Source organism: Sarcophilus harrisii, chromosome 3 (genome assembly GCF_902635505.1).
Source record: "Sarcophilus harrisii chromosome 3, mSarHar1.11, whole genome shotgun sequence".
NCBI lineage: Eukaryota > Metazoa > Chordata > Mammalia > Dasyuromorphia > Dasyuridae > Sarcophilus > Sarcophilus harrisii.
In genome coordinates this window covers 34,812,225-34,837,271 of record NC_045428.1, presented here as the reverse complement: position 1 = coordinate 34,837,271, position 25,047 = coordinate 34,812,225, and the positions used below count along the sequence as shown (strand labels likewise).

General features: G+C 40.2%; 1 protein-coding gene across 4 annotated transcripts in view; it reads left to right on the top strand.

Moving 5' to 3' along the window:
• Positions 1–25,047, top strand: part of TBL1XR1 (TBL1X receptor 1) — a 140,575-nt gene that overhangs the window by 98,337 nt on the left and 17,191 nt on the right. For 3 of the 4 annotated variants that reach the window (XM_031957686.1, XM_031957685.1, XM_031957689.1), the window contains 7 exons: positions 7,872–7,974; positions 18,701–18,846; positions 21,181–21,406; positions 22,474–22,606; positions 22,831–22,972; positions 24,734–24,797; positions 24,905–25,002. In XM_031957686.1, coding sequence (XP_031813546.1) covers positions 7,917–7,974; positions 18,701–18,846; positions 21,181–21,406; positions 22,474–22,606; positions 22,831–22,972; positions 24,734–24,797; positions 24,905–25,002 — 867 coding nt within the window. In that variant the 5' untranslated portion in view covers positions 7,872–7,916. The remainder of the gene's footprint in view (positions 1–7,871; positions 7,975–18,700; positions 18,847–21,180; positions 21,407–22,473; positions 22,607–22,830; positions 22,973–24,733; positions 24,798–24,904; positions 25,003–25,047) is intronic. The other variant, XM_031957687.1, reaches the window with a different exon arrangement.

Here is a 25,047-nt window from a genome sequence, read left to right as displayed (position 1 = left end):
AGATCAGTTATGTTGAAAAAGTCAACAAGTTTGTCAGATTTAAAAGCTCCTGCTCTAAAGTTTCTTCCAGACCAAAACCCAAGAAAAACTTTTAAATGTGAAACCCCACTGGCAGGAGAGGTGTGGAGGGACGGGAGGAAGGAGAAAAAGGGATTTTTTTAAGGTGTTTCTGTATTTGACCATGTGTTAAAATTCTATCTGTCATTATTACACGAGTGAGGATGAGAAATCACATTGGATAGATCTTCTTTAAGGGTGATGGATGACAGACTTGGGAGAAGCAGGTGTAGGCCAGATGAAGAAGAGACATAGCTAACAGGCATTTAGTAAGCCTTTGCCATGCACCAGACCCTGGCATTGTCCAACTTCTTTCCCAAACAAGTTGTGAGCTTCTCTGATCCCTAGAGGGACATGCTGGCCGGCTCTCTTCTTGGGACACAGGAGATCTTACAGGCTAGCCAGCCTGACCTCTGCTCCTTACAGGGAAGACTGGGGGCCAGGAAGGGTAGGGACTGCCTAAGGTTCAGCCCTGATTCTAAGTCATGCTGTGTTTCTTGTGTCTGTCTGTCTGTCTTTGAGAGCTCCTATAAGTTGGCGTTCTGTTCTCAATTTCCCTGCACCCTCCAGTGTTCTTGTCCACTCATACAGAAATAATAACAGCGACAATAAAACATGGCCACAAGCAGCTGCTGCCCTGTGATTGACTTGTCTGAGGCTCTTCTGGCCTGGAACACTGTTCCTACAATGCCTCCTTCCTACTTAACCTCCAGGCCCCGCCAGCTTGTGTTTCCGAGGAAGCCTCCATGTGCCCCAGTGGGCCTTTTCTACTCTCTGTCCTAAGTGCTGTCTGTCCCAGGAGACAGTCCTGCTTGGCTTTGGGCTGCTTTGGATCAGCCTTCTCATCATACTGCAGGGAAAAGGCTCACAGTCACCAGTTTATAAGGTCACATGGTTGTTCAGACACAAGACGAGGCTTGAGAATCTCCTAAGACAGTCAAGGTGCTTGGCAGGAGCAATTACTGGCTAGCTTCTCAGTCTTGAGGACACTGACAAGCATTATCTTTTTCTTTTTATTTTCCTTAATGTTTTGGTGAGATTTTTCAAAACTTGCTTTGGAAATATAATCAATATTTATTTCTCAACATTAGCCAATTTGAACAGTCATTTTTTTTGCTTTTGTTTTTTTAAATTTTTAAGCCAAGATGAATAATTTTTAAAACTTTATTATGTACTGAGTTAGAAAAGCCTGGCTTCAAATCCTGACCCTTCTGCTTATTACCTTTTTGACCTTTGCAAGTCTTTTAAGTTTTCCTGGACTAAGTTTCCTTACCTTGTAAAATGGCAAGTAATAGCACTAGGGGAGGAGTAAGTTGTAAGAAGTCAAGGGGAGTAGGAAGGGGCCTGGGTTATATTTAAAAAAAAAAAAAAAAAAAAAAAACCTAAGTGATAAGGAACTACTGGAGTAGATAGAACAGGAATGAGAAGCAGTCAGACCTTAGAAAAACCTTGACAGATGAATATAGAGAATAGATGCCAGTGGGTAGGGGGGAGAGGGCATGGAGCATTGAAGCAATCCAGACTTGATGGCCTGCCCTGAGAGAATATGGAATATGGGTGGGTCTGTGAGGTTGGTAAATTGATGATGGATCTGAAACCTATGGTGCCCTGTACAGTGATAGGAAAGGTGAGAGGAAGGGGTTAGAGTTTAGTATAATTAGGTACTCCATCAAATGCATCTGGGGTTGGTCTCTTTTTCCTTCATCCCCTATTCTAAGAGTGCTCAAGGTTTTTTCCAAGAATTTATCCCTTGCCATCTTTGCTTGGAGGCTTCTTAATCTCTTTAAGTTGTTCAGATTGGTGCCCTTATGGTCTACCACCCATCTATGAGTAGCAGTCATCTATGAGGGAAGTTCATTCTATTTCTAATGGTCAGAATTTTCCTGATAGCTTTGGAGATAGAGAAGGAGAGATAAATGCAAAGTGATAACTTGTTTAAGGGGTATATACAAAAATTCTGGCAGTCCCATCAATACAAAACCAAAAATCTCGGCACAGAATGCCACTCCTTTTACTTTCTTCTAAGGATTGTACTACAAGGTGCTATGAAAATGAAGCTGCTGTTTCAAGGGCAAGGTCCTGGCTGCCCAGCAGCTTTCCCTTTAAAAGGATGGGCTGAGCTGTGAGGGACTGCTGCTCCTTGACTTTCTATGTTCTGACCAATGCCCATGGGGTCATTTCACTGGAGGAAGAAAAATAATCCCTGTCCAGCTGTTCCTTGGGATGTAACACAATTGTAGACATTTCTTATGTTATGCTTGACTGTAAAGCAGAACTTACTTTTTTCCATTTTGACCCCTTTTTGCCTGAGAAATTGGTATGTAGTTTTATAAAAAAGTAGAAAGATTAAATATTTACTAATATCTGTGACTCCCTCAGTTATCTGACCCACTAGAGAGTTGAGACCCATTTTAAGAAGCTTTGCAATACATGGAGTAAAATAAGTTAAATCCCAGATTCATGAACTTCAGAAGTTAGAAGAAACCTGGAAACCAAGCCAATTGGTCTAAAGTAAACCCATGGAGCCTGTTTAATGTACCATTCATTTCCTGAGGAAGTCATCTGTCCTCCTTTGTAGCCCTCCAAGGAAGGCCTGTTGCCTGGGTCCTAGACTTTTGAACAGCTTAGACCTGGTTATGGAGGCTCTGCTAGACATGGAGCCCAAACTCCCAGCCATGCTGGGGCATGTCACTGTCCCTGGGACTGGTCTCTTAGGCTCCCCAAGTTTTATGCTTGTGTCTGAGACGAGTGGTCAGACAGATTCACCCTGACTTCTGAGCCGTCTAGCTCCAGGAGAAGCCAAAATCCTCTCCTGTGCAATTTTCACAGATCGTTCTTGACTTTATTTCTTTTCTTTTAGGGGGTAAACCCTAAGAATTGGTGAAATGGCCTAAGAATAGTAGCTGGGTACTAACTACACTGGAAGGATGTCTAGGGAGAAGGGGGGCAGGAAGAGGAAGGCTCCAGAAGGAAAGTTGTGTGTGGGGGAAAAGGGCAAGCAAGACGTTTTGGTTGGACTTTAGTGTGTGGGCAGGCGAATAACATGTAATCTGGTCCTAGGAAACCATTGGTGGCAGACTGGGACAGCAGTTGTAGGGTGTTGGATTGGAGAGAAGAAAGACTTTTGTTAGGGAGGTTGGAGTCACTGCGGTAGCACAGGCGAGAGGTGATGGCAGGCTGAATTGGGGTGGTGGGGGTGGAGCAGAGGAGGGGTCTCTGAGGTGTTTGCCCAAGTCTAGGTGGTCAGGGTCAGTCAGTAAACATTTATTAAGAACCTCCTATGTGACAGGCCCTTAGCTGAGTGTTGGGAAGATGAAGAAAGGGTCTTTCTCTGAAGGAGGACACGCCTTCACTCCACTTAATGGGTGAGGCAATGTGCAAAGAAGATCTATAGCACCCGATGGAAATAAACAACAGAGAAGAAGGCCCTCGAGTTCAGGGAGGTTGGGCAAAAAGTCAGGCTAGCCAGGAGGCAGAGATGAGGAGGGAGGGCATTCTAGGCATGAGGCACAGCCAGAGCAAAGACACAGGAGTTGGGAAATTAGGAGACTTGTTTGTGGATCAACCAGGAGGCCAATGCCTCTAGATCAGGGAATAAAGCGTAAGAAACCTGGGAAGGTGGGAGGAGGCGGAGGCTAGGTTTGATGGACTCTGAATAACAAATAGCATCTTGTATTTGTTTCTGCAGGTAATAGAGAGCCATTGGCGTATGTTGAGTGGGAGAATGACATGGTCACTTGTTACTATAAGATTCTGTACTTTCCAGGAACTAGTTTTTTTCATCCGCAAAATGGGGGTAATATCTGTGGTCCCTTCCTCATGAGGATGTTGTGAGTAGCAGTCATTTAACAAGCTTTTGTCAGGCATCTGGTATGTGTCAATTACTGAGTTTACAATTATAAAAGTGTTGAGACTCAACAGGATTTAGCAGTTGATTGGCAACTTCAGGTGTGGATAGCTTTGCAATCAGCTAATTGGAGACCCCTTGCTTTAGGGGCCAAGGAATTGAATGATTGTTATTAAAAGTTTCATTCTATTTGTGCATTTTGTTCATAAGTTTGGATAGTTATTTTGAATGCTTAATACATTCTTACCTCCTAGGGTTTGGCTAATAATTTTGTGATGAAATTTTGAAACAGGTAGCTTAGGGATTTAAAAAATTGAAGCTTTAACAATTGAACTCCAGCTGTGTTGTAAATCCCTCAAACGACCATTCAAAGTGCTTTTGGACCAAATTGTTTTTGTAAGATAAGGAGAGTAGAGAATTTTTTCAGAACGAATTATGAAAAATAGTATGTATTGATAAGAAGATTATAACTTGTTTTGGGGGAAGTAGTATACAAATAAACCAGGATCAGGATGGTGAGGCTGTAAAGACTTGGAATGGGCCTGTCTTTGTATATAATCAAATTAAAGCGGGACTAGATGAAGAACTCATTAAGGTTTTGTAGCATCTGATCTTTTTTCATGAGAAGTTATTTTTCACTTTCTCATAGTGACCTTCATGCTATGATCCACCTGATAAACCTAAGTATACTAATTGACTGTGCTTGGTTCGTTTGGGATCTGTGCAAGTTGTTCAGTATCATCTTTGAACATGTGATTATTTCTAACAGTCCCTCAAAAAGCTTAATAGGTATTACTGTGTTCTCTGGGATGTTCAGGAGAGTCATTGATTTATAGTATTTAGAGTTGGAAGAGAACTCCATAAACAACTGACCTCATTTACAAATGAGTAAAGTAATCTCAAAGAAAAACTTTTCCCATAAATACATTAAGAATGAAACCTGTAGAGGATAAGAACCTGCCTTATTCATTGTTGTATCCCTAACATTCAGTTTAATGCTTCACCAATCATTTTCTAAGTTGAGAACAAAATTATTTATCATTATGTCAGGGAATGCCCAAGGTGAAATGCTTGTTGTGGGAAGCAGTAAGATGGTTGAGATAAGGAGCAGAGTCTGAAATGATGTTGGGGATTATAATTGTCATTTGAGGTAGGGACCCACCATATTTTTTTGTTTAGCTCGTGTCTCCCTACGTGGAGGACAGAGTGAAGCTGAAGAGTCTTTGACCCCCCCCTGAGAAGGGAGTGAAGAAATGACCAAGTCTAATTTTTGTATATTTTTTCGAATCCTCTGGTATGTATTGCTTTAAGACTTTATCTTTTAAAAATCTTGGATCTTTTTGGAAGATGTGGTATGATGGAAAGCCCAGGATCTGTGACCCTGGTCTGCCCAGCTTAGTCAGCAGGGGTCTTCAGCTGACAAGGATGGGCTTGGACTTGATGGCCCATCTGGTCCCACCTGGCTCCTTTATACATTTCTCTGCTTCCTTGGAGCTCGGTAACTGGGTGGATTTATTTGGTGGCCTGAAAACTCGAGTTCAAATCCTTCCTCAAACACCTACTAGCTTTGTGACTTTAGGCCAGTGACTTAATGTTTGTGAATCTGTTTCTTTATCTGCCTTCAAGTACTGTATACATGCTAGCCACTATCACTATTTATTTACAGCTTCCCATTGAAGCCCCTTAACTGACTGTGTGTGTGCTGGTGGTCTCATTCCAGCTTCTCTTCCATAGTAATCTCCAATATGCAATTGACTCCCCGATTAATATGTCCAGCTTTAATCTCTCCAGTTCCTAACAACTCATCATCTGCTCTCCATCTTTACTGGAAGTCCCATCTACATTTCAAATGGAGCAGATCCAAAATTAAACCCATTAACTTTGCCTTTAAATTTCCTAATTGACTTGTAGATTCTCCTGGGAAAACATCTTGAATCAATTCCTATTTAGTAAAAGAACTGAGTTCAGAAAAGTTAGGTGATTTGTCCAATCTTACGCACACATAGTCCTGGTCTGAGGTAGGATTTGAACTCTTATCTCCTTGATTCTAAGCTCAGCACTCCTGCTCTGCCAAATCTCCTTTCAGTGTTCCCAGGAGGTCTCTGTTTCTGTTCCCTCTAAAACATTCCATTCTCATGTCAATCATCCTAAAATACAGCTTTGATGCTCTCATTTCTCCTTTCATAAGCCTTTAATTGGCTTCCTTTGCCTCTTAGAGAAAATTAAAAATTTTCTCAGTTTGGCATTTAAAAAAAAAATCTTTCTTGTGTGTCTGTTATCAGCCATATTTTGTCTTCTTCCCCATTGTAAGTACCGAGGTCCACCCAGAAGAGACCAGGCTGGGATATTATGGCCGGATTGCTTTTCTTAGATAGCTGTTCTGGAGTGGGATTGGGGGGGGTGGGAGGGAGGGGGAAGGGGATGGGGGTAGAGGCTTCGAAGGAGCATTAGAGCAGCCCTTGAGCTGACTGCTGGAGCTCCCGCAGGCTGCTGGAGAGCAGGCAGGTTGGTGGCCAGAGTTTGACTTTTAGCCCTGGAGTCCAGGCCCAAATAAGTCCGTCTGTTGAGTTTTGTGATGTATTGAATTTACCCAGCTTTAAAATGTGCTTCTGGGCTCATAATCGCAGTGTGCAATTGAATCTGTAGTTTAAAGAGGCAAGATGGGAAAGTGGTTAGAGTCCTGCAGTCAGGAAAATCTGAGTTTAAATTGGGTCTCAGACACTAGCTATGTGACCCTGAGCAAGTCCCTTTCCCTGTGTCTGCCTCAGTTTCTTCTTCTCTAAAACAGATACTAGTAGCTCGCATGGTTGTTGTGAGGATCAAATATAATGTTACTTGTAAAGCTTTTTGCAGAGCTCCATCATCATCATCATCATCATCATCATCATCATCATGATCATCACCACCATCAAAGTACAGACTGCTAAATTTTTCCACCCTGTGTGAAAACAAACACCCATTTCTTTTGTGAATGTATACGGTTAAATAAATGCTTCTTGATGACAAGTTTTGATCCATAGCAGTATGCCTGGGAAAGTATAATTGGATTGTTCTAGTTTGAAGAACTCTCATATCTGTTAATTTATTACATTTTCCATCCATTGTTAATTCTTTTAGTATTTCTTACTCATGGACGAATTCTGCTAAAGTATATAAATGTGACTGTACCAAGACCATTTGATTTTACCATTCACTCTAAAGGTTTTTTAAATTTTGTTGAATTCATTCACAAAGAGAGGAAGGGAGTATCAGGAGCTCTCAGTGTGGGGGAGGGTAGGCCAATTTTTCTGTATGCACTCGAGGACACTAATGTCTTAAATGATTCTTCAGTGTAAGGATGATTTAATGGAGTTCTTTATGTCATATTTAAATGGTTTTATTTATATTTTCAGAAAATACAAGACTAGTATATTTTAATTACTCTTAATTTAATTTATGACATCTTGCTAATAAGGGAAAAAGTTCATTTCCCCATATTATTTAGGTTCTGTACTGATGTAAGGAAGACCTGAGTTCAAATGTAGCCTCAGATCAGATACTCAGTGGCTGTTGTGTGACTCTGGTCAAATTACTTAACCTCTATTTGCATGCTCCACTGGAGAAGAAAATGCCAAACCATTCCAGTATCTATATTGCCGAGGAAACCCAACAGTTGAACAAGTCAAATTGTGGAAGGGTCTCCAGATGTCCTTTTGGGAAACATTTGAAAATTTTGGTCTACATTAGCAAGTCCATTTGCCTTTCACTGGTCTTGGGGGAGGAGGGGGAAGGAGAGGTGGTAAATGAGCAAAGCTTGGTTATGTAATTTCTGAAATAATTTTCTAAAGTTACTTTGTTTATTAGCATTTGTTAACACATTAGATAACCTTCACTTTATATCAATTACATTAGAACAGTTTTTTTTTTCATCATTTCTTACATTGTTTTAAAATAATTGAGAAAATAATTTACTTTGTTTTATTTTTAGGGTTATATCCTGTGTTGTGACCTCATGGTTTAAGTGGGAATAAAGATGAGTATAAGCAGTGATGAGGTCAACTTCTTGGTATATAGATACTTGCAAGAGTCAGGTGAGTACTTCAATGGAATAAATAGGCCGCAAATTCCTTTAATATTCTCAACCATCTTTCATACATTTGACGTCTGTACCAGTCCAAATTGTTCAACTTTCTATGTTTCTTTAATAAATGGGCTGCCATTTATTTTTAGCCTATGTACTACTGCATGGTTTAACTCTCTGACTCTTTCAAATATATTGGAATCATCTCAGGTGTATATTTATCACAGAAGCTTTGGCTTTCCCAGTTTAAAGAAGGTGCCTTCTATGATTTTGATCCAATTGGGAGCAATTATTAGCTGCGTGCTCCCCATAAAGCTGCTGCTGTCCTTATTCAGAATCCTTAACTGCCTTTTGAGAAGAATGGGAATGTATGGGGCCCTAGGTGTGCGGGGTCAGCATGCCGAGGCGGCTAGTTAACTGCCAGCATTTTTTCTTGTTAGCCTGCTGGATTAAATCATCAAGCCCGAAGGATGGAGGAATGTAGGAAATGAGCCTGTGTGTTCACATATAGCCGTGTGTTTCCATAGAGACGTATGCAGTTGTCAGGCAGCGAGAGCGCTGGACCAGGGGTCAGAGGAGCTTGGCTTTGGATTCAGGATCTGCCCCTAGGATCCTCATCTGCCAAGTGTCTGGAATCCTGGGGCCCCTGGGGTACTCTGATCTCAAGCATATGATATGAGTACGTTCTCCTGAGGCCTCGCAGGATCTCCAGAAGCGAGTCCAGAAGCAATAAGGGAGGGACGTTCTAACCAGATTCTTGGAAGCAATCACATAGGACAAGCTAATGGAGGAGAAGATTCAGGTTGTGCATTGAGGGTGCATCCTAGCAGCCCAAAAGCTGAACTCCAAAACTAAAGTTTGAGTTTCAAGAAATATGACCCAGAACTTTTTGTGGGATTTACTTTTAAATAGTATAGTCCTGTGGTAAAGCCATCTGTAGCAAGATAAACCTTTTCAGTTTCAAGGTATTAATTATAGTGGAAGTGTAGGGGAAAGTAAAACTTGTGGGGCCAGGGGAATGAGTGACATCACAGCCTTTAGGCAAATAAGCAGCTCCATTGTACATTCCCTCTCTTTCCTCTTCCCCTCCCCTCCCCTCCCATCCTCACCTTACCCCTTCCACCCCATTTTCAGTTTCTCATCTCATGTTTTTTATTTTCTATTTTTTTGTAGCTACCGATGTCTCCAAAGGTTGTTCCCAAAAAAGTGTCTTGGTTAAAGTGGCCACTGGATTTCAAATAGGATGTTTCTCTAAGTGTAGTTCTAGTTTATTAGGGAAATGATTATTCATAGCCGATTTGAGCCTAAAGTTTCCTAAGTGGCTGGTGAGTGTGAGAGAAACTTAGATTCAAAGACATATATCTCTGTGTGGGGCTTCTGGGGATGAGGTTTACTTTCCTAGGGTAACAATAGGTTCTGTGCATGCGAGCCTTAGAGTTGAGTCACTGGTCATGTCACAGCTTGGAGGCTTTTTGATTGCAAAGCAACAGCTTAATGAGAGAACCCAGCCTGGAAGTTAAGTTCCATGAATTCTGAAGGCAGGTGCGCCCTGTGTGAATAGCAGCAGGATGCAGGGCAGGCCTGCCGGGGCTAACGGGGGCAGACTTCCTGCTATCCAGTACAGAACGATAACTCATCGTTCTGTCTGTCCCCAGGGAGTTCGCACAGAGAGCAGGAGGGCAGCACAACAGACATCAGGAGACTTTCTTGTTAGATTTGTTCATTAGACTTAGACCTCCCTCCCCCAACCTCTTTAAGATGCTTGGCAGAATATACCCAAAGAAATTTTCGCATTTCCTGACACTCCTGAGAGTATTCCTTCTCCTTCTAACTAGCTGTAGTTTGAAAAAGTGGGGAATGGGACAGGAATAATGGAGAAGATGAGAACTTTCTATGTAGATTTGTGTTATTACAGTTTTGTCATTGGTTAGTATTCCCTTGTTTTAGTTATGTAGACTGTATTATAGAATGAATTGATTTGTTATTTAAGTTGGTTGTCTATTCTGTGCTTTCACCTTAACATAACTGATTTGTTATCAAACCCTTGGCTGAGGACAAAATAATCTGTTACAACATTTTCCCCCTATGAGGTAATAGGATTTGTCAGGCATCATTTTTGTAGAAATGTAGTCTCTTACTCATAGGGCCAATGACTGCCACCTAATCTATGTCTTGTTTGAAAAGACTAGAGATGAGAGCGTTAGACATGGCCGTGAGAAAAAGAAAAGACTTAGGAGGCTGGTGAACAGGCAGTAGTGACCTAAGTATTTGTTGAAGAAGTCTGGACTTGGGGTATGGCTTGCTTATGAGAGTGGTTAGAAAACTTCCACAGAGAGAGCTGTAGGATAGAACTTTGGACAAGGCTGACATTAGCTCTTGAGCCATCCCTGCAGGAGACTTGACTGTCGATTGTGGGCAGGTTTACTTGGTGGCAACCCTTCCATCTTCTCCAATTAGCTCCTATTCTGATAGTCCACTTCCCATTACAGGGACCAGGTGATCCTGTGTTTTCTGTTTTCTGTTTTTTAATAGTTTGGGTTTTGTTTTTGCCTTTTGGAGACTCAATTTGTATTGATTACACAATTACCATAACTCAGAACAACTTATTTCCCTGAGAGCAACTGTTATAGGTATGGGTCATCAAATTGTGTAGAGAAAATGGCAACTTTGTGGTCAAATTTAAATGTATTGATAATAAAACGTGGCTACACATGTGTATGGTGGAATTGGTTAGTTTACCAATCCTTTCTTCTGAAGCAACAGATTAAAGGTTATAAAGAACAAAGCAAGAAAAAAACTTATTAATTTAGTTACTATTATACTCTTCTCAACAGATAGAGGACTTTATTATTAAAAGTTTGGAGTAGCAATGATGGCTCCTTTCTAAGGCTCAGAATTTAAGGACTGAAAGCTCTTAAGATCTCTTACCATTGCTTATGGTGTTGTATTTTTTTTTTTCTTTTTCTTTTCTTTTAAGTTTTACATTAAATTGCAGAACACACTGAGATACATTGTACTTCTAAAAGCACTAGAAGAGCATGTCTTCAAATTCTTTTTTTCTCTTAAGATTTTCTCTTAGGCTCTTAACAAGTTTTGAACTTGCTATTTATCTCTCTCCTTCTCCCCCTCTCCCCCCTTTCTGCCATTTAAATGACTATATTAAATACAAATTTCCCAGTGGAAAGAATCCTTAAATATTGTTTTCTCATATATTTTGCCACTGATGGCTAACTCATGAAGCTGCTAGAAAAGTGCCTTATAAACCTGACAGGGTAATATAAATGCACAATATCATATCTCTACAAGGAGTGCAGCTCCTCAAATTGTTTTTATCTGTGACCTGTGTTAAATTAGGGTAAACCTTATTTTCTGTTTTTACTGGGACTTGAAGACTTAATCTATTGAGGCTACAGGCTGTTTGAAAAGTTACTTTTAGATATGAGTACACATATTGAAAACCATTGCACATTCATATTATCAATTTTCTTCAGTAGAATTAACTGCATTTTAATCTAACTAAAACTTTATTCAGCCTTTCTTCTCACATGATCTATTGTAATAATAGCCTTTGAAATTGGTTTTCTTAGCCATTTAAAACCATCTTTTTTTTAGTCATTGCAGTTCAAGGAATTGTTCTTGGATTACAATTGTGTTTAGGAACCATGGGTTATATAACCACGAGAGAATCCTAATAATTGGTCATGCCCTTTTCCTTCCATTTAAGAAAATTTCTTACTTCAATTGGAATCTCAACTCATGAGGTGTCCTTTGATTATAAAAGCTACAATAATTGAGTATATTTCCTCTCCTTTGCATCTTCAGATAACTCATCTTAAGTACAGTTTATACCCTCTTGCTTCTTTAGAATCATTAATAATTTTACTACTTCCCTTTCCTCCTTCCCCCAGTCAGTTTATCCTACTTTCTGACTTTTTTGACAAATCAGAATACATACAGTACATATCTCATGTGCCAAAATAGCAAAGATTGACTTTATGCCATACTGTCTTTAATGTCTACCAAAGGGATGTTAGGAACATATTTGATTGCCTTAACTGATAAACATGATTACTTTGTGTTAAATTCTAATGAATAAATCAGATAATCTTGCATTGTTTTTTCTCTACTAGCACAATTCTGCTTGGGATTTTTTTCTTTTTTAAAATATTTTTTTCAGTTATCACTGATGCTTTTGTATTTGTCCATTGCTAGGTTCCCTACCTCTCTCCCTCTTTTCTTCCCTTCCTCCCTCCCTCCTTCCTTTCCTTCCGTCCCTTCCTCCCTTCCTATCTCTGGGTATTACATTTGAACTATTTGGCATTTAAAAAAAAAAAATCTTTGTTTAAGATGTAATTATACTTATCTTAAACTGGCTATTACATGAGCTGATATAGCACCCCCACCTTTCTCCAGTATCCTTGACAGTTGGGAAGTGAAGTGTTTTAGTCATTAAAAACTAAATGAGTTTGAGAAAACTGTGGCCAAAGTTGAGAACCCACTTTGGCCTTCTTAGTAAGAGAACTATAATAATTTACAGATTATATTTCAGAACAGTAGTCCTTTAGGTTTTGATTTGTACCACGTTACCTTATGTAGATCCCTGGATCTACGTGCAAGGATGCCATATATTACTGGATATAAGCTAACCTAATGTAAAGGTTAACCTGAATTTTTCTTGTGAAAATTAGCATTTTGGCCCATAATTACTACCTAGGCCAGCTTGTGTTAAGCTTCTATTCTCAGCAGCTGCAAGGAATAGGCAACACAGCTTCTTCCGACTTTTATTTATGCAGCTGCTCATGGGCTGAGATCACCATTGCTTTTCCCACCCTAGACCAGTAAAAGCTGATTTTAGCAGTAGGCTAGGTCAAGCTTAACTGCCTGTAGTGGAGCTTTGTGCAGCTGCTCAGAGCTGGGGTGGAGAGAGCTCAGCTGTCGGCCTGTCTGACATCAACATAGCTTTTTAGGCTTTAAAGTTGTGAAATGACAAGGCTCTGTGAGCATCGGAGGCTGAACCAATGTGTAGAATTTAGTGATGTAGTCATAGAAGGCTTCGAAATTAGTGTCAGGCAGTTTTATTTAAAGAGATATTATGCGCAGAGCCAAGCAACTAAGGGAAAACTATTGTTTCAGAAAATGACTCGCAGCGACCCTGGTACTCTTTGCCTGCATCAGACTTCGGTTTCTCATGCAGAGATCACGAGAAGTCATAGGCAGGGCCTTCAAAAACCAGCATCCATAGCCCTGCGCTGCTGGTAGCCTCTTCAGTGAGGAGCATTGTGAGCCAGAGAGTTGAGCCAGTCACGGGTCTGTTAAGCACCTTCTGTATCCCAACGCCTCTGGGAGGCTGTAAAGATAGAAAACCAGAAGAACAGGAACATACACAGGCCCCCCCGCCTCCCCATAGATACAAAGGAGACCTAAGGAAAGGGTCAGGGCAGCGCCCCATAGAAAGTGGTTCTTGAGCTGAGCTCTGAAGGAAGCTGGATATTGTTTTCTGGCTTTTTTATTATGAACTTAAACATCAACAGGAATGATTCAGGAACAGAGAAATGCGAGCTGTGCTGTGCAGAGCTTCTTTGGTTTTCAAAAGATGTGTCCACTGGATTTCCTGTGGCGAACCTAGGGGAGTCTCCGTAAGGGTCCCGAGTCAGCTGAAGATCCGAGGAGGACCCATGATACCCATAATGAATCTTGATGATGACTCGGGTCCCTTGGAAGGTTGGAGTCTGATGATGCCATGGGCCATCTTGTCTTCTCGCAGAGTGCAGGATCCCCCTCGGAAGAGAGTGCAGTGGTCCTGCTTGGGGGAAGGCCTGAATAGAGAAAGGGGTGAGAACTGGGGTAGTCTTAGAACTGACAAGCCGATGATTAGGCCACAGGAGGGAGAACAGGGAGTAGATAATGAACCCAGGTGTGTGTGGGGGTGCAGTTAAGAGTTTTATGTCTCCCACATATCTAGAAGGGCATGTTCAGAGAGCCAAGAAGGGGAAGAGAGAGATTTGGGTTCTCTGTGGCTCTGAGGCCCACCCACTGACAACAAATGGACAGAACCTAGCCTTGGGCACTCTCACACATAGAGGGGGTTTGGGACTTGGATGATCATATAGCAAAAAGTACTGAGAAGAATCTATCCAACAAACAGAAGTACCAAGAGAAAGCAGCATTTTTTACATCTAAAGGAGAAAGAATCTAGGAGGTGGATCAGCAATATCAGATGCTGTTGAGAGGTCAAGAAGGATGACATCTGAGAAGAGGATATTGGATTTGGCAATTAAGAGACTGGGTAACTTGAGAGAGCAGTTTCATTCAGTTGAGTGATGTTAGGTGCCAGATTGGAAGGGTTTTAGAAGAAAAAGAGAAGATATATGCAAGATAAGTGAATAGACTTTTCTAGGAATTAGTGTGTGAAAAGAGGAGAGGGAGATAGTGTGGATACCATGAGGGAATAGTAGGAGCAAGTGAGAGTGTAAGGAGGAGGAAAAGCTGGCCATTTTTTCTAGGTAATAAGAGGGAAGATTGTAGAGAGATGGTAAAGGTTAGGGGAGTGCTTGCTTGATGGTGATAGTTTGCAGGACTAAGAATACAAATAATAATATTGACTTTATAAGATTGGAGTAAAGGAGAATAGAATGGGTTAGAGAGATGATGTGAAGGGATATTGAATAGAAAAGGGGAGGAGTGGTGAGCTTCAAAGAGGAAGGGTGTCTTTTCTCAGCAGAATAGAAGGTGAGATTCCCTGTTGTAGGGGAGAATAAAGAATTTCCTTGTAGTGTGGTTGACCCAAATGAGAATAGGTAATATAAATTTAGAGTGGGCTCTAATGATTGTGGTTGTGTGACATCTTTCAGGACATTCAGCAACATGTGAGTGATTTTTGAATGGAGGGAGGAGATAATGAAAATTGTAGAGGATTGGTGTTTGACAGTGCATATGAGACAGAGACAACTGACATCCATAGAAAGTTGGACTGATAAGGCTATATCAAGATTAAGAGAAAAGTCAAGCCAATGAATTCATCAGATTTGCTCTATGATTACGACTACAAAGAAAGAAATGATTATTACTCTCAAATAAGTTAACGTTTCAGAGAGAGAGAGAGAGAATAGATACAGAATAAATAAAGGCAGCCAATACAAATGAGTTTGGGAGAGAGGGAAGTACCAATTGAGAGAGTGAGAAACAACTTCATTTAACAGTTGGAGCTTGAGTCTCAGAGAGGGACTCTGAGGTAGAGATGCGCTGGCTATGAATCCCAGACATGGCAATAACCAGGAACAAAGGACTGACACAGGCTATGGAGGGTCTTGTGTAAGGAACAAAGGGAATGCCAGTTTCTGGGGTTAGCAAGAGTATGAGAAGGGGAAGGATGGCTAAAGAATCTGAAAAAAGATTGTAACTAGCTTGTCAAGTGCTTTAATGGCTAAACTGAGGAATTTGTATTTTTTTCTAGAGGTAATAGGAAGCCACTGAAGCTTGAATAGCTGATGACATGAAGAGATTGTATTCTTTAGGCAAATCACTGGTAAATGCATGTACGATAGACTGGGATCAGGAGAGACTGAGGCAGGAAAGCCAGTTAGGGGGCTGTTATACTTTTCTAGACAAGAGGTAACAAGGCCTGGTTTAAGCTGGTAGCTGTATGAATAGAAGAGGGGAGGGGAAAGGGGAGGACAGAGACTTGACAATGAATTGGATGTGTAAGGGCTAAGGGAGAATAGCTGAGATTACCAATCTGGTGATGTCCTTGACAGAAATAAGGAAGTTTGGAAGTTGAATGGGTTCTTAGGGAAAGACAATGTGCTGTGCTTCAACATGTTAAGTTTGAGATGTCTCTAGGACACCCAGCAAGAAACTTAACTGAAGTTCAGAGGGGAAATGACAAAGGCATAAGAGATGATGGGAGGGAAGGGAAGGGAAAGGGAGGGGAGGGGAGGGGGAAAGAGATAGACCAAAATCCCCCTGATAAGCCCCACAGTTGGAGCATGGAGGAGAGAGATGGGGGGATCAAATAGCTGTCAGGGAAATAGAAATGAGAACTCTGGACTTTGAATACTTGGAGAGGAGGAGGAGGAGTGTCCAGGAGAAGAAGGTATTCAACAATATCTCATGTAGTAGGTCTGGGAGGTGGAGGACCCGGGGAAAAGACATCAGGAGGTGGAGTTGAGGCCACCTGACTGAAGTGGCAGTAAGGTATTTAAATAGTAAAGGAGAAAAGAGTTTGTGATTTTAAGAAGCAGAAGCTAAAAGATGCATTAAGAAAACATGCAGAAGAGAGTAGAAGGAAATTCAGAATGGGCCTTTTCTCTGAATTACACTTTGTCTTGATAACTTAGCACTTCCTATGGATTCCGTAGTCGTCTCTGTGCAGATGCCTCCCAGATCTCTATGTCCAACTCTAGATATCTTCTGAGCTTCAGTCCCATGTCATCAATTGTCTGTTTTAAAATAAAACTGGATGTCTCAGAAATATCTTAAGTTCAACATGTCTAAAACTCCTCTTTCTCCAACACTCCCCACTGTAAACTTCCACATTGCTGCTAAGAGCACCATCAGCTTTCCAGTCACCATGGATCACAGCCATATTCCGATCCTTGACTCCTTAGCTCACTAGTCTTTTATCAAATCTTATCATTTCTCTTTACACAATGCACAAAGTAATTTCAAGAGGAATGTGCATTGACAACTGTGAGAGGAGACTTTGACCAACACGAGTCATTCATCAGGCTTCCTTTTGTCACTTGTGAGGCTGGCTTGCTTCTTAGTCCTTGGACTTAATTGAGAAGAAAAACACTGTTTTGGTTTTGATGTCATCAACTGATACAGGTACTCCTATTAACATTAAGAATACAAGGGGACTAGAAAAGGGACTCTGTAAGAGTAACAATATATTTTTGTTTTTCCCCAGAGGCAATGACTGTTGCTCACTGCCCTGGTGTTCTCTTTATGATTTGCCAGGACTCTTGCAACAGGGAGGCAATTTCAGCTGATATTAATAGCTTCTTTCTCTATTCTGTCCAAGAACTAGATCTTCATTCCTCTCTTTCCTCTCTCCTCACTACACAGATCTCAAGACTTAGGGAATTTGAAAGGCAGGGCTCTCTACCCAAAATATTTGGAGGCTGCTGCCTTTTGGCAGAGATTCTCAGCCATTCTTGTGAAAAGGAAAAAATAAAGGCTGAGCTGAAATCTTCTCTCCATGCACTGAATTCCCCTCTATGAGCCACCAATATGGTCGTAGCCATTGTCATTTGCCCTGATCTTTATCATGATGGTCACAGAAAGAGAGAGAGAGAGAGAACTGTTTAAGGAATCAGAATGGGCTGAAGGTCAAAGAGGGGCATTGGAGCACGGGTAAAATATTGTTAACTAAATGTTGCATAAGAAACGGATGAAAAAAACATTTAACATCAGTTGGCTCTGTTAGTGAACATTGGTGACCTATCAAGGAGGGTAAGATTCTTTCTTTGTATATTTAAAAATTGGGGTAGACTAAACTGAAAAGAGCTCAAAGGGTTAAATCCTGAACTAAGGAAACATTTGTATAAATCTTTGTGAGGTATATATTTACTTGTATTTTTAAGATAATAAGCATTTTAACAAAGTATACAGTATATTCTCTGACTTTTTAAAAGAAAATAGTTTTTCACTGAATTACCTGATTTTAGTTTCAGATGTATACCTATTGGCCCTTTTAATGCACAATAAACAAGTAATTAAATGTACATAGATTTGAAAAGCCTAAATTTCACTTAAAAAGAAGTAAAGTGATCTGTTAGAGCATTCTTAGAACATTGTGCTTCATGTTGTAGTTATTTGTTTCTTGAGTCTGGCCTGCCCTACTCTGAACTTTTGTGTACTTATGGCAGGCAAGACCTGTGCCATGGAGTCCCACTGTACTTGGCAAGAAACAGTAAGTCTGTGTTGAATGAGACTGAATCTTAACGATGATGAATAGAGAGAGCCTGGATTTTCCTTGCTCACTTGGGCTCTCTTATTCTATTTTTAGACCCTAGATAATCTTATAAGCAAGACTTATTTTGTAATTAGCACATTTGTTGTTGAGCATTTCGTTTGCATACCGAATGGTTTTCTAAGAGCTTAAAAACAGTTTTCCTTCATTCTTAAGAAGTAGCAGTTCCTGTTTTATGTGAATAAGTTGTTTTTTAACAAACCTTTGATTGTCTCTATTAGGTTTTATAATTTATATGGAAAAAAGAAGTAAATGTTTTACTCTACCATGAATAATAAGCTTAGTGAACTTTGAGCAAGGCAGTGAAGGTCCCCTAGCCTCAGTTGTCATCTGTGAAATGAAACATTTATAATAGATAATTGCCAATTCCCTTTTAGCAGTAAAATTCTGTAATTTTTCTCTTTTCATTAATGCCTAACTCCTATTAGTTCAAGACCTTGCAACTTGAAAACTTGAAGATATATAACTACATATATAAATATCACAAAGATATAAAGCTTTTAAGGAGAATGGAGAATGGAGTTGTAAAGGTGACCATATTTAAATGACATTTTACATATCCTTCAAAAAATTTTAATCTCGGGTAGAGGTGTGTGATTGGAGTTATTAATGTTAGGAATGTAATTTTCTGTGGTGTTTTATGATTATTATTCACCTCAAGAGTTTGTTTAAACTTAAAAAAAAATTTTTTTAAAAAATATACTGTTGTTTGTTATGTTGCCTGTTATGAAATAAATTCTTATGGCTCTTTTCTTATCTTTAGGGTTTTCTCATTCAGCATTTACCTTTGGTATAGAAAGCCATATCAGCCAGTCTAATATCAATGGTGCCCTGGTTCCACCTGCTGCTCTGATTTCTATCATCCAGAAAGGCCTGCAGTATGTAGAGGCAGAAGTCAGTATTAATGAGGTACGGTGGCTTTCTTTCCATAAAATGGCATTTTTCTATATTTCACTCAAGTGCAATTTAAAAAAAATTCCAGCTTCTGATTGATTTACTTCCTTATTTACCACACTTGTGCCGACCCCTCCCTGGGGATGTGGCAGTCTGTCTATCCTTGGAAAGCTTTGTCACCCTGATGGGGAGACCTTCCTCCTCCTTCCCCCTCTTCTCCATCCCCCTCCCTACCCGTTCCTGACATTACCCACTTCAGCCAGACTGGGTGCCTTGGACTTGCCCATCTCTTTGTTAGGTCAGGCTATTTCCCAAGCCCGTGAACATTCTATTGAATTGTTACCAGATTCACCTGTTTCTTCCTCTGTAAAAACTTATCCGATGCCCCCTTTGACCTCATAGTTTGTTTCATAACCCTTGCATGTACTTGAGTAACTGTAGTCTGAAATATAATTTTTGCTCTCTTAGTTTCTAAGTCCTATGAAGGTCCACCATCTAGCACAACTTAACTGTACAATTTCCATTTTCCAAATGTTTGTTAAATACATGATCCATCTCATCGTATATTTTTGTGCTTGAATGATACTTGGAATTTTTTCCTTTTAAAGAATTGACCATTCATTTGAAGAGAAATCTTTCTTGGAATAGTTAGACTGGGTTAGTTGATTTATTAGAGAACCATAGATTTAAGTTAGTTTTTTATATTCTTGCCCTTCTCTACCAAGAGCATTTCCTCAGTGGCACTTGGGTGTTGTGAAATTAAATACATCATTATTATTGCAGAGATTGGATTTAAAGTCATTACACAGTTTTGTTTCTCCAAATATTTTTAGATTAAAACAACCCATTTTTTTCTTTGTTTCCTGCCAAAAGTATTCATTCTAGTAGATAGATTAGCGGAATGTCACTAAGTAAGGAGCCTTCCTGAGCTAATTAACCTGATGTTAGCTTAATTTCTATAGCTGAAAAACCCTTTAATAAGGAAGTGGCTTGCTTTTATAGGCCCTAGATAGTTTTCATCAAACAAACCCAGGTATTTCTATGTAATCACAAAGGAAATGGATGAAATGAATGAACTCTTCAAGTTTGGAGTTTTATAAAAATTCCATCGAGCTTTAAAAAACATACTGGAATTTAGGAGTCAAGAGAATAGAATTCCTGTCTGCTTGTAACTCTCTTTTTTGACATCAGGAAAACTTCCTAACCACTGAAACAATAGTTTCTTTATCCTAGATCTGGAATTCTTAACCTTTTTTCAAAACATAGACTTCTTTGATACAGTCAGAAGCCTATGGCCTCTCTAGAAGCATATTTTTAAATGACTGAGGTAAAATACATAGGATTACAAAGAAAATCAAATATATTTAAATAGCTATAAAGATATTTTTTTAAAAGAACACATTTACAGAACTCCTATACTAGTTAATGTACTTCTGGTATGAAATTCTCTGCTTCTAATGAAACCTCCTAAAAAGAAATTATTTTGGCCAGACTCAATTTGACATTACAGTGTGTATCTATGGCTTTGCTTTTATTTATTTATTTATGTGCTGAGGTGTCATTATTCTATAATCATGCCTATTGAAATGCCTTCATGGTATATTTTTTAAAATTGTTATTGCTGTTCAATTGAATCTGACTTCTTGTGACCCCATTTGGGGTTTTCTTGGCAGAAGTACTAGAGAGGTCTGGCATTTCCTTCTCCAGCTCATTTTACAGAAGAGGAAACTGAGGTATATAGGGTGAAGTAACTTGTCCAGGGTTACACGGCTAGGAAAAGTCTGAGGTTAGATTGCACCTATTTTATTTTACTTGATACTAAACAATTTTACATGAGTCATAAATAAAACTTGGTGGAATGAGTGCTGTATTTGGAACTGGAAAAAGACCTTAGTTTGGCTCCCAGATCTTCTATTAACTCTTGTAGTTGACCTTGAACAAGATCCCTAAGCCCTTTAAGGCTCAGTTTCTTTCTTTTAAAAATGCAGGCATTGGACCCGGTGGCCCCTGAGATCCATCCCTTCCAGCTCTCTCTCAGATAGCCAGCCACAGTGACACATTGTCAGTGTGGGTTTTTATAGCAGGGAAGCTCCTTGAGGATAGGGACTGTCCAGTTTTTGTTTTTGGATTCCTCTTAGGTATGTAGTTTAGTACCTGCCCATAGCAGACATTTTACATGTAAATGTCTTTCCTTTCCTTTCCTTCCTCTTGTACAACAGAGATCAGCATCCACATGGATTTGCTTTTGGCTTTGTTTTCAGTTCTAAAGTGTTCAGATGTCCAAAGTCTAAGAACAGTTGATCCTTTCCTGTTACCTTTATTTTTCTTTCTCTGACTTTTCAAATTTAGGATGGTACCTTGTTTGATGGACGACCCATAGAGTCTTTGTCACTGATCGATGCCGTGATGCCCGACGTGGTACAGACCAGACAGCAAGCATACAGAGATAAACTTGCTCAACAACAGGCGGCAGCTGCCGCTGCTGCCGCCACCACCACAACCAATCAGCAGGGCTCAGCGAAAAACGGAGAAAATACTGCAAATGGAGAAGAAAATGGAGCCCATAGTATAGCAAGTAAGCTGAGAGACAGGCTCGAACTGATGGGGAGCCCAGGGAGTTCAAGATTGCATCTGTCTCGAACTTCAGTGAAATTTGTGTGTGGGCCAGTTGGTGTAAATAGACATAATATAATCGATATTTCTTTTAGTCGTTTTAAAGATTTGGAAATGTCCTCAGATAGCTGTTTAATTCTGGCAGGAGGAGCTTTTCCACTTAACGCCTGTGTCAGCTTCTAAACTAATTGTCGCATGACTGAGTACATTTTTCTGGCATTATTTTGCTTATTACCCAGTAGTTTATTATCTTACCAGAGCATTAGTTAGAGGTTATCACTTTGGCTTATTTTTAAAAGGGAAAATGTATCTTTCCTGACTTAAATTCTTAGCACCCTTATTTGATTTCTAAATTCAAAAAAATAAAAATCACCTTACAAAGCTCTAAATATAACCCAGCTGTTTCTCCCAACACACTGTAAGAATGATATATCAGCAACCCCTACTGGCAGAAACAAAGCATGGTATTGGCATGGATTATATTTCACTCAGGAGATGTATATTCTTTTGGTCAGCCATGTTGGGCTGAAGTGTCCCTATCTCTATTAGCTCTGTCTAGCTTGTCCAACTCCAATATTTGAAATATCTAAATTGTTTTTGCTACTTTTAAATGTGACAAACATTTTTTTTTTAATTCTTATTTGCCAGTAATTGTCAGTGTGTCTTGAAAAAGCAGATTAAAAAACCCAGCTCAAAATCATTTTAGATGGGCAACATTATACTCATATATTTATAATATTTAATTCTCTTCAATTCAACAACTATTAAGTACCTTCTGTGTGTGAAAAATATAAAGACAAAAGGGGAAAAAAATCCCATTTTATCATCAAGCATACCTGCTTGATTAAATTTAATGTATTTTATGCGGGGGGGGGGGGGGAACCCTTGCAAAAATCACAGAATTTCCTAACTTTGATTCTTTAAGAACAAATGGGTTCTGGTTACGTGGTACATGTTGCTAATTTCCAGGTCAAAACACTTTTATTTGCGCTTTTACACCTTTTGTATAAACATTTTTCTCTCTTGCAGATAACCATACAGATATGATGGAGGTAGATGGAGATGTTGAAATTCCCCCAAACAAAGCTGTGGTATTACGGGGTCATGAGTCAGAAGTGTTCATCTGCGCCTGGAATCCTGTTAGTGATCTCCTAGCCTCAGGGTAGGTCTCTCACAATGAAGCAAAGTATGGTCATGGTTAAGAACTTTATGAATTTATGATTTCAGCCCAAAGTATTGCTGGAGTCTAGTTCTAGAGTGTCTTATTTTCAGAGACTCTTTTAGAATGAAACATATGCTATTCACTCTTTCTCCAGCCCTTCCTAGTTTGTAAATGTTGCACTGTAACTTGATAGGGATGATAAACCATTTTTTCCTGATTCCTAGATCTGGTGACTCAACAGCAAGAATATGGAATCTGAGTGAGAACAGCACGAGCGGCTCGACCCAGCTAGTCCTCCGCCATTGCATCAGGGAAGGTGGGCAAGATGTGCCCAGCAACAAAGACGTGACCTCTCTTGATTGGAATGTGAGTGCCTGGCCCCTGCCCCATGTAGGCCTGCGGAACTCCACAAGGGCTTCCTCCCCAGGGTTTCCTCAGAGTCTCCCAATGCTCCAGTCGCAGGTTATTAGGTCAGGTTCTTGGCAAAATGAGAAGTCCCACAGACTGAGTGTCCTTGCCCCAGTCAAAGTTATCTTCTACGGGCTAAGCAGTCTTGGCTGTGTCCAGTTAGAACAGTGAGAAGGAAAACGTTTCATGGGAGAGTCGGAGCTTCCTTAACGGGGCCCTTCTTTTTCAACTGTTGATTCCTGGCTAGGGCCTGTTGGACACTGGTGTGGTTGGAAGTCTGTCGTGTGTAGATTTTCACACACTGCTGTGTTTGTTTTTACCCTGTGTCAGCTCCGACAGGCTGGGAGGAGAGAGAAACTTCCCAGATTCAGATGATGGCCCTGGCCCAGATATCCAGGCCACCATTTCTTCAGCATCCCCTTGAGCCCATTTCAAGGGGACAACAGGTTGATGTCTGCTTTAAAACTGATTCTGTAAAGCAAGCAGCTTTTTAGGCCGTGATCCTGAAGCATTTCACTAGTCAGTCCACCAACAGTTCAGAAATGCAGGAATGTACAAACTGAGACTGGAACCCGTATCGAAGTGTGTCTGGTTATATGTTTAGATCCACCTCATAAAGGACAGACACCTGCTCATTACAATAGTAGCTTTATCCTGACCTGAGTTGGACAAGATGGTGGAGTTTGTTTTTTGTGTGTGATGGAAATGAAGCCTATTAGGGAGATGACCAGGAAAGGGAGGAAGGCAGAAACACATGGGGAGAATGCTCACCACTCGGCCAGTGGCTCGAAGTTTCATCCTCCAGGCCTGTCACTTGTGCTTGTAGCTCCTTGCAGCTCCCTTATTGGGCCTGGGTTTGTTTCCCCCTTTCTCAAATGAGCTTTTGCATTGGATAACGTTGGAGGGCCCTTCGAGCTGTAGGTTTGCCCTCCTGTTCATGCTAATGTTTATAGATACAAACAAGTGGTTTTCCTGAATACATGGCATGGAGTGGCTTAACAGTGCCCAGGCCAGCCTTGAAAGTGAACTGACCTGTGGGGGTCCAAGGTGCCCTCATTCCTTGGCACTAATTGAAGAAGAGCCCCCTGAGAGGTGTCACCTGCTGCCTTTTGTCTCCCTGACTTACTCGGTGGAGTTCCCATATCCAGCTGCTCCCCATCTTCCCAGGCTGCGCCAGGGACAGCACTGTGAAGCTCTGAACCTAGAAGAGATTTCACCTGCTGTTCTCCTGCTCTTAAAGTCTTGTGCTACTCATTTCAGTCGTGATAACATCAGCTTCCTGTCTTTCCTGTTCTTTTTGTTCTCTGTGTTTTTATTTTTTCTGATTTAGATAGCAACAGGAAAGAATTAATAAAGGAAAGGGTTTGATGTTTCTTTTCATCTCGAGGTGTTTTCATCTAAATCTTTTTTTTTCCTTTCAACAGTAATGGAATAAGAAATTTAATTTTCTTTCTCTACTATGTCCACAATTGTTCACATCAGACATTTTGTCTTTTTGTCATTACATATTTGTACTTTTAAAAAATTTCATCTTTATATATGTGTGGCAGGTGCTGAGGGCCCTGTACTCCCAGACCCTGGATAAAAAACTAAAAATAAATCAAGGCTATACTGTGACACACTTATTTGACTATCTTGGCATGTAAGCGTAGTCTCTTTAAAAATGTGCAGAACAATTTGGGATTCTGTCAATGAAAAATAATCCTATTTTCCTAACAGAGTGAAGGCACACTTCTCGCCACTGGGTCATATGATGGATTTGCCAGAATATGGACTAAAGATGGTAAAACAAACAAAACAAACAAAAAAGTTATATTTTCTGTTCATTTTTCCTGTTGTGTATTACACGCTTCCAAATAGTTAAAATGTTTTTGTCTTCTTAAACATCAGGTAATCTTGCTAGCACCTTGGGGCAACATAAAGGTCCTATTTTTGCATTAAAATGGAACAAGAAAGGAAATTTCATCCTGAGTGCCGGAGTGGATAAGGTAAGAAAAAATTAAATTAGCTTTAGCAAAGGTTAATTCCTACAA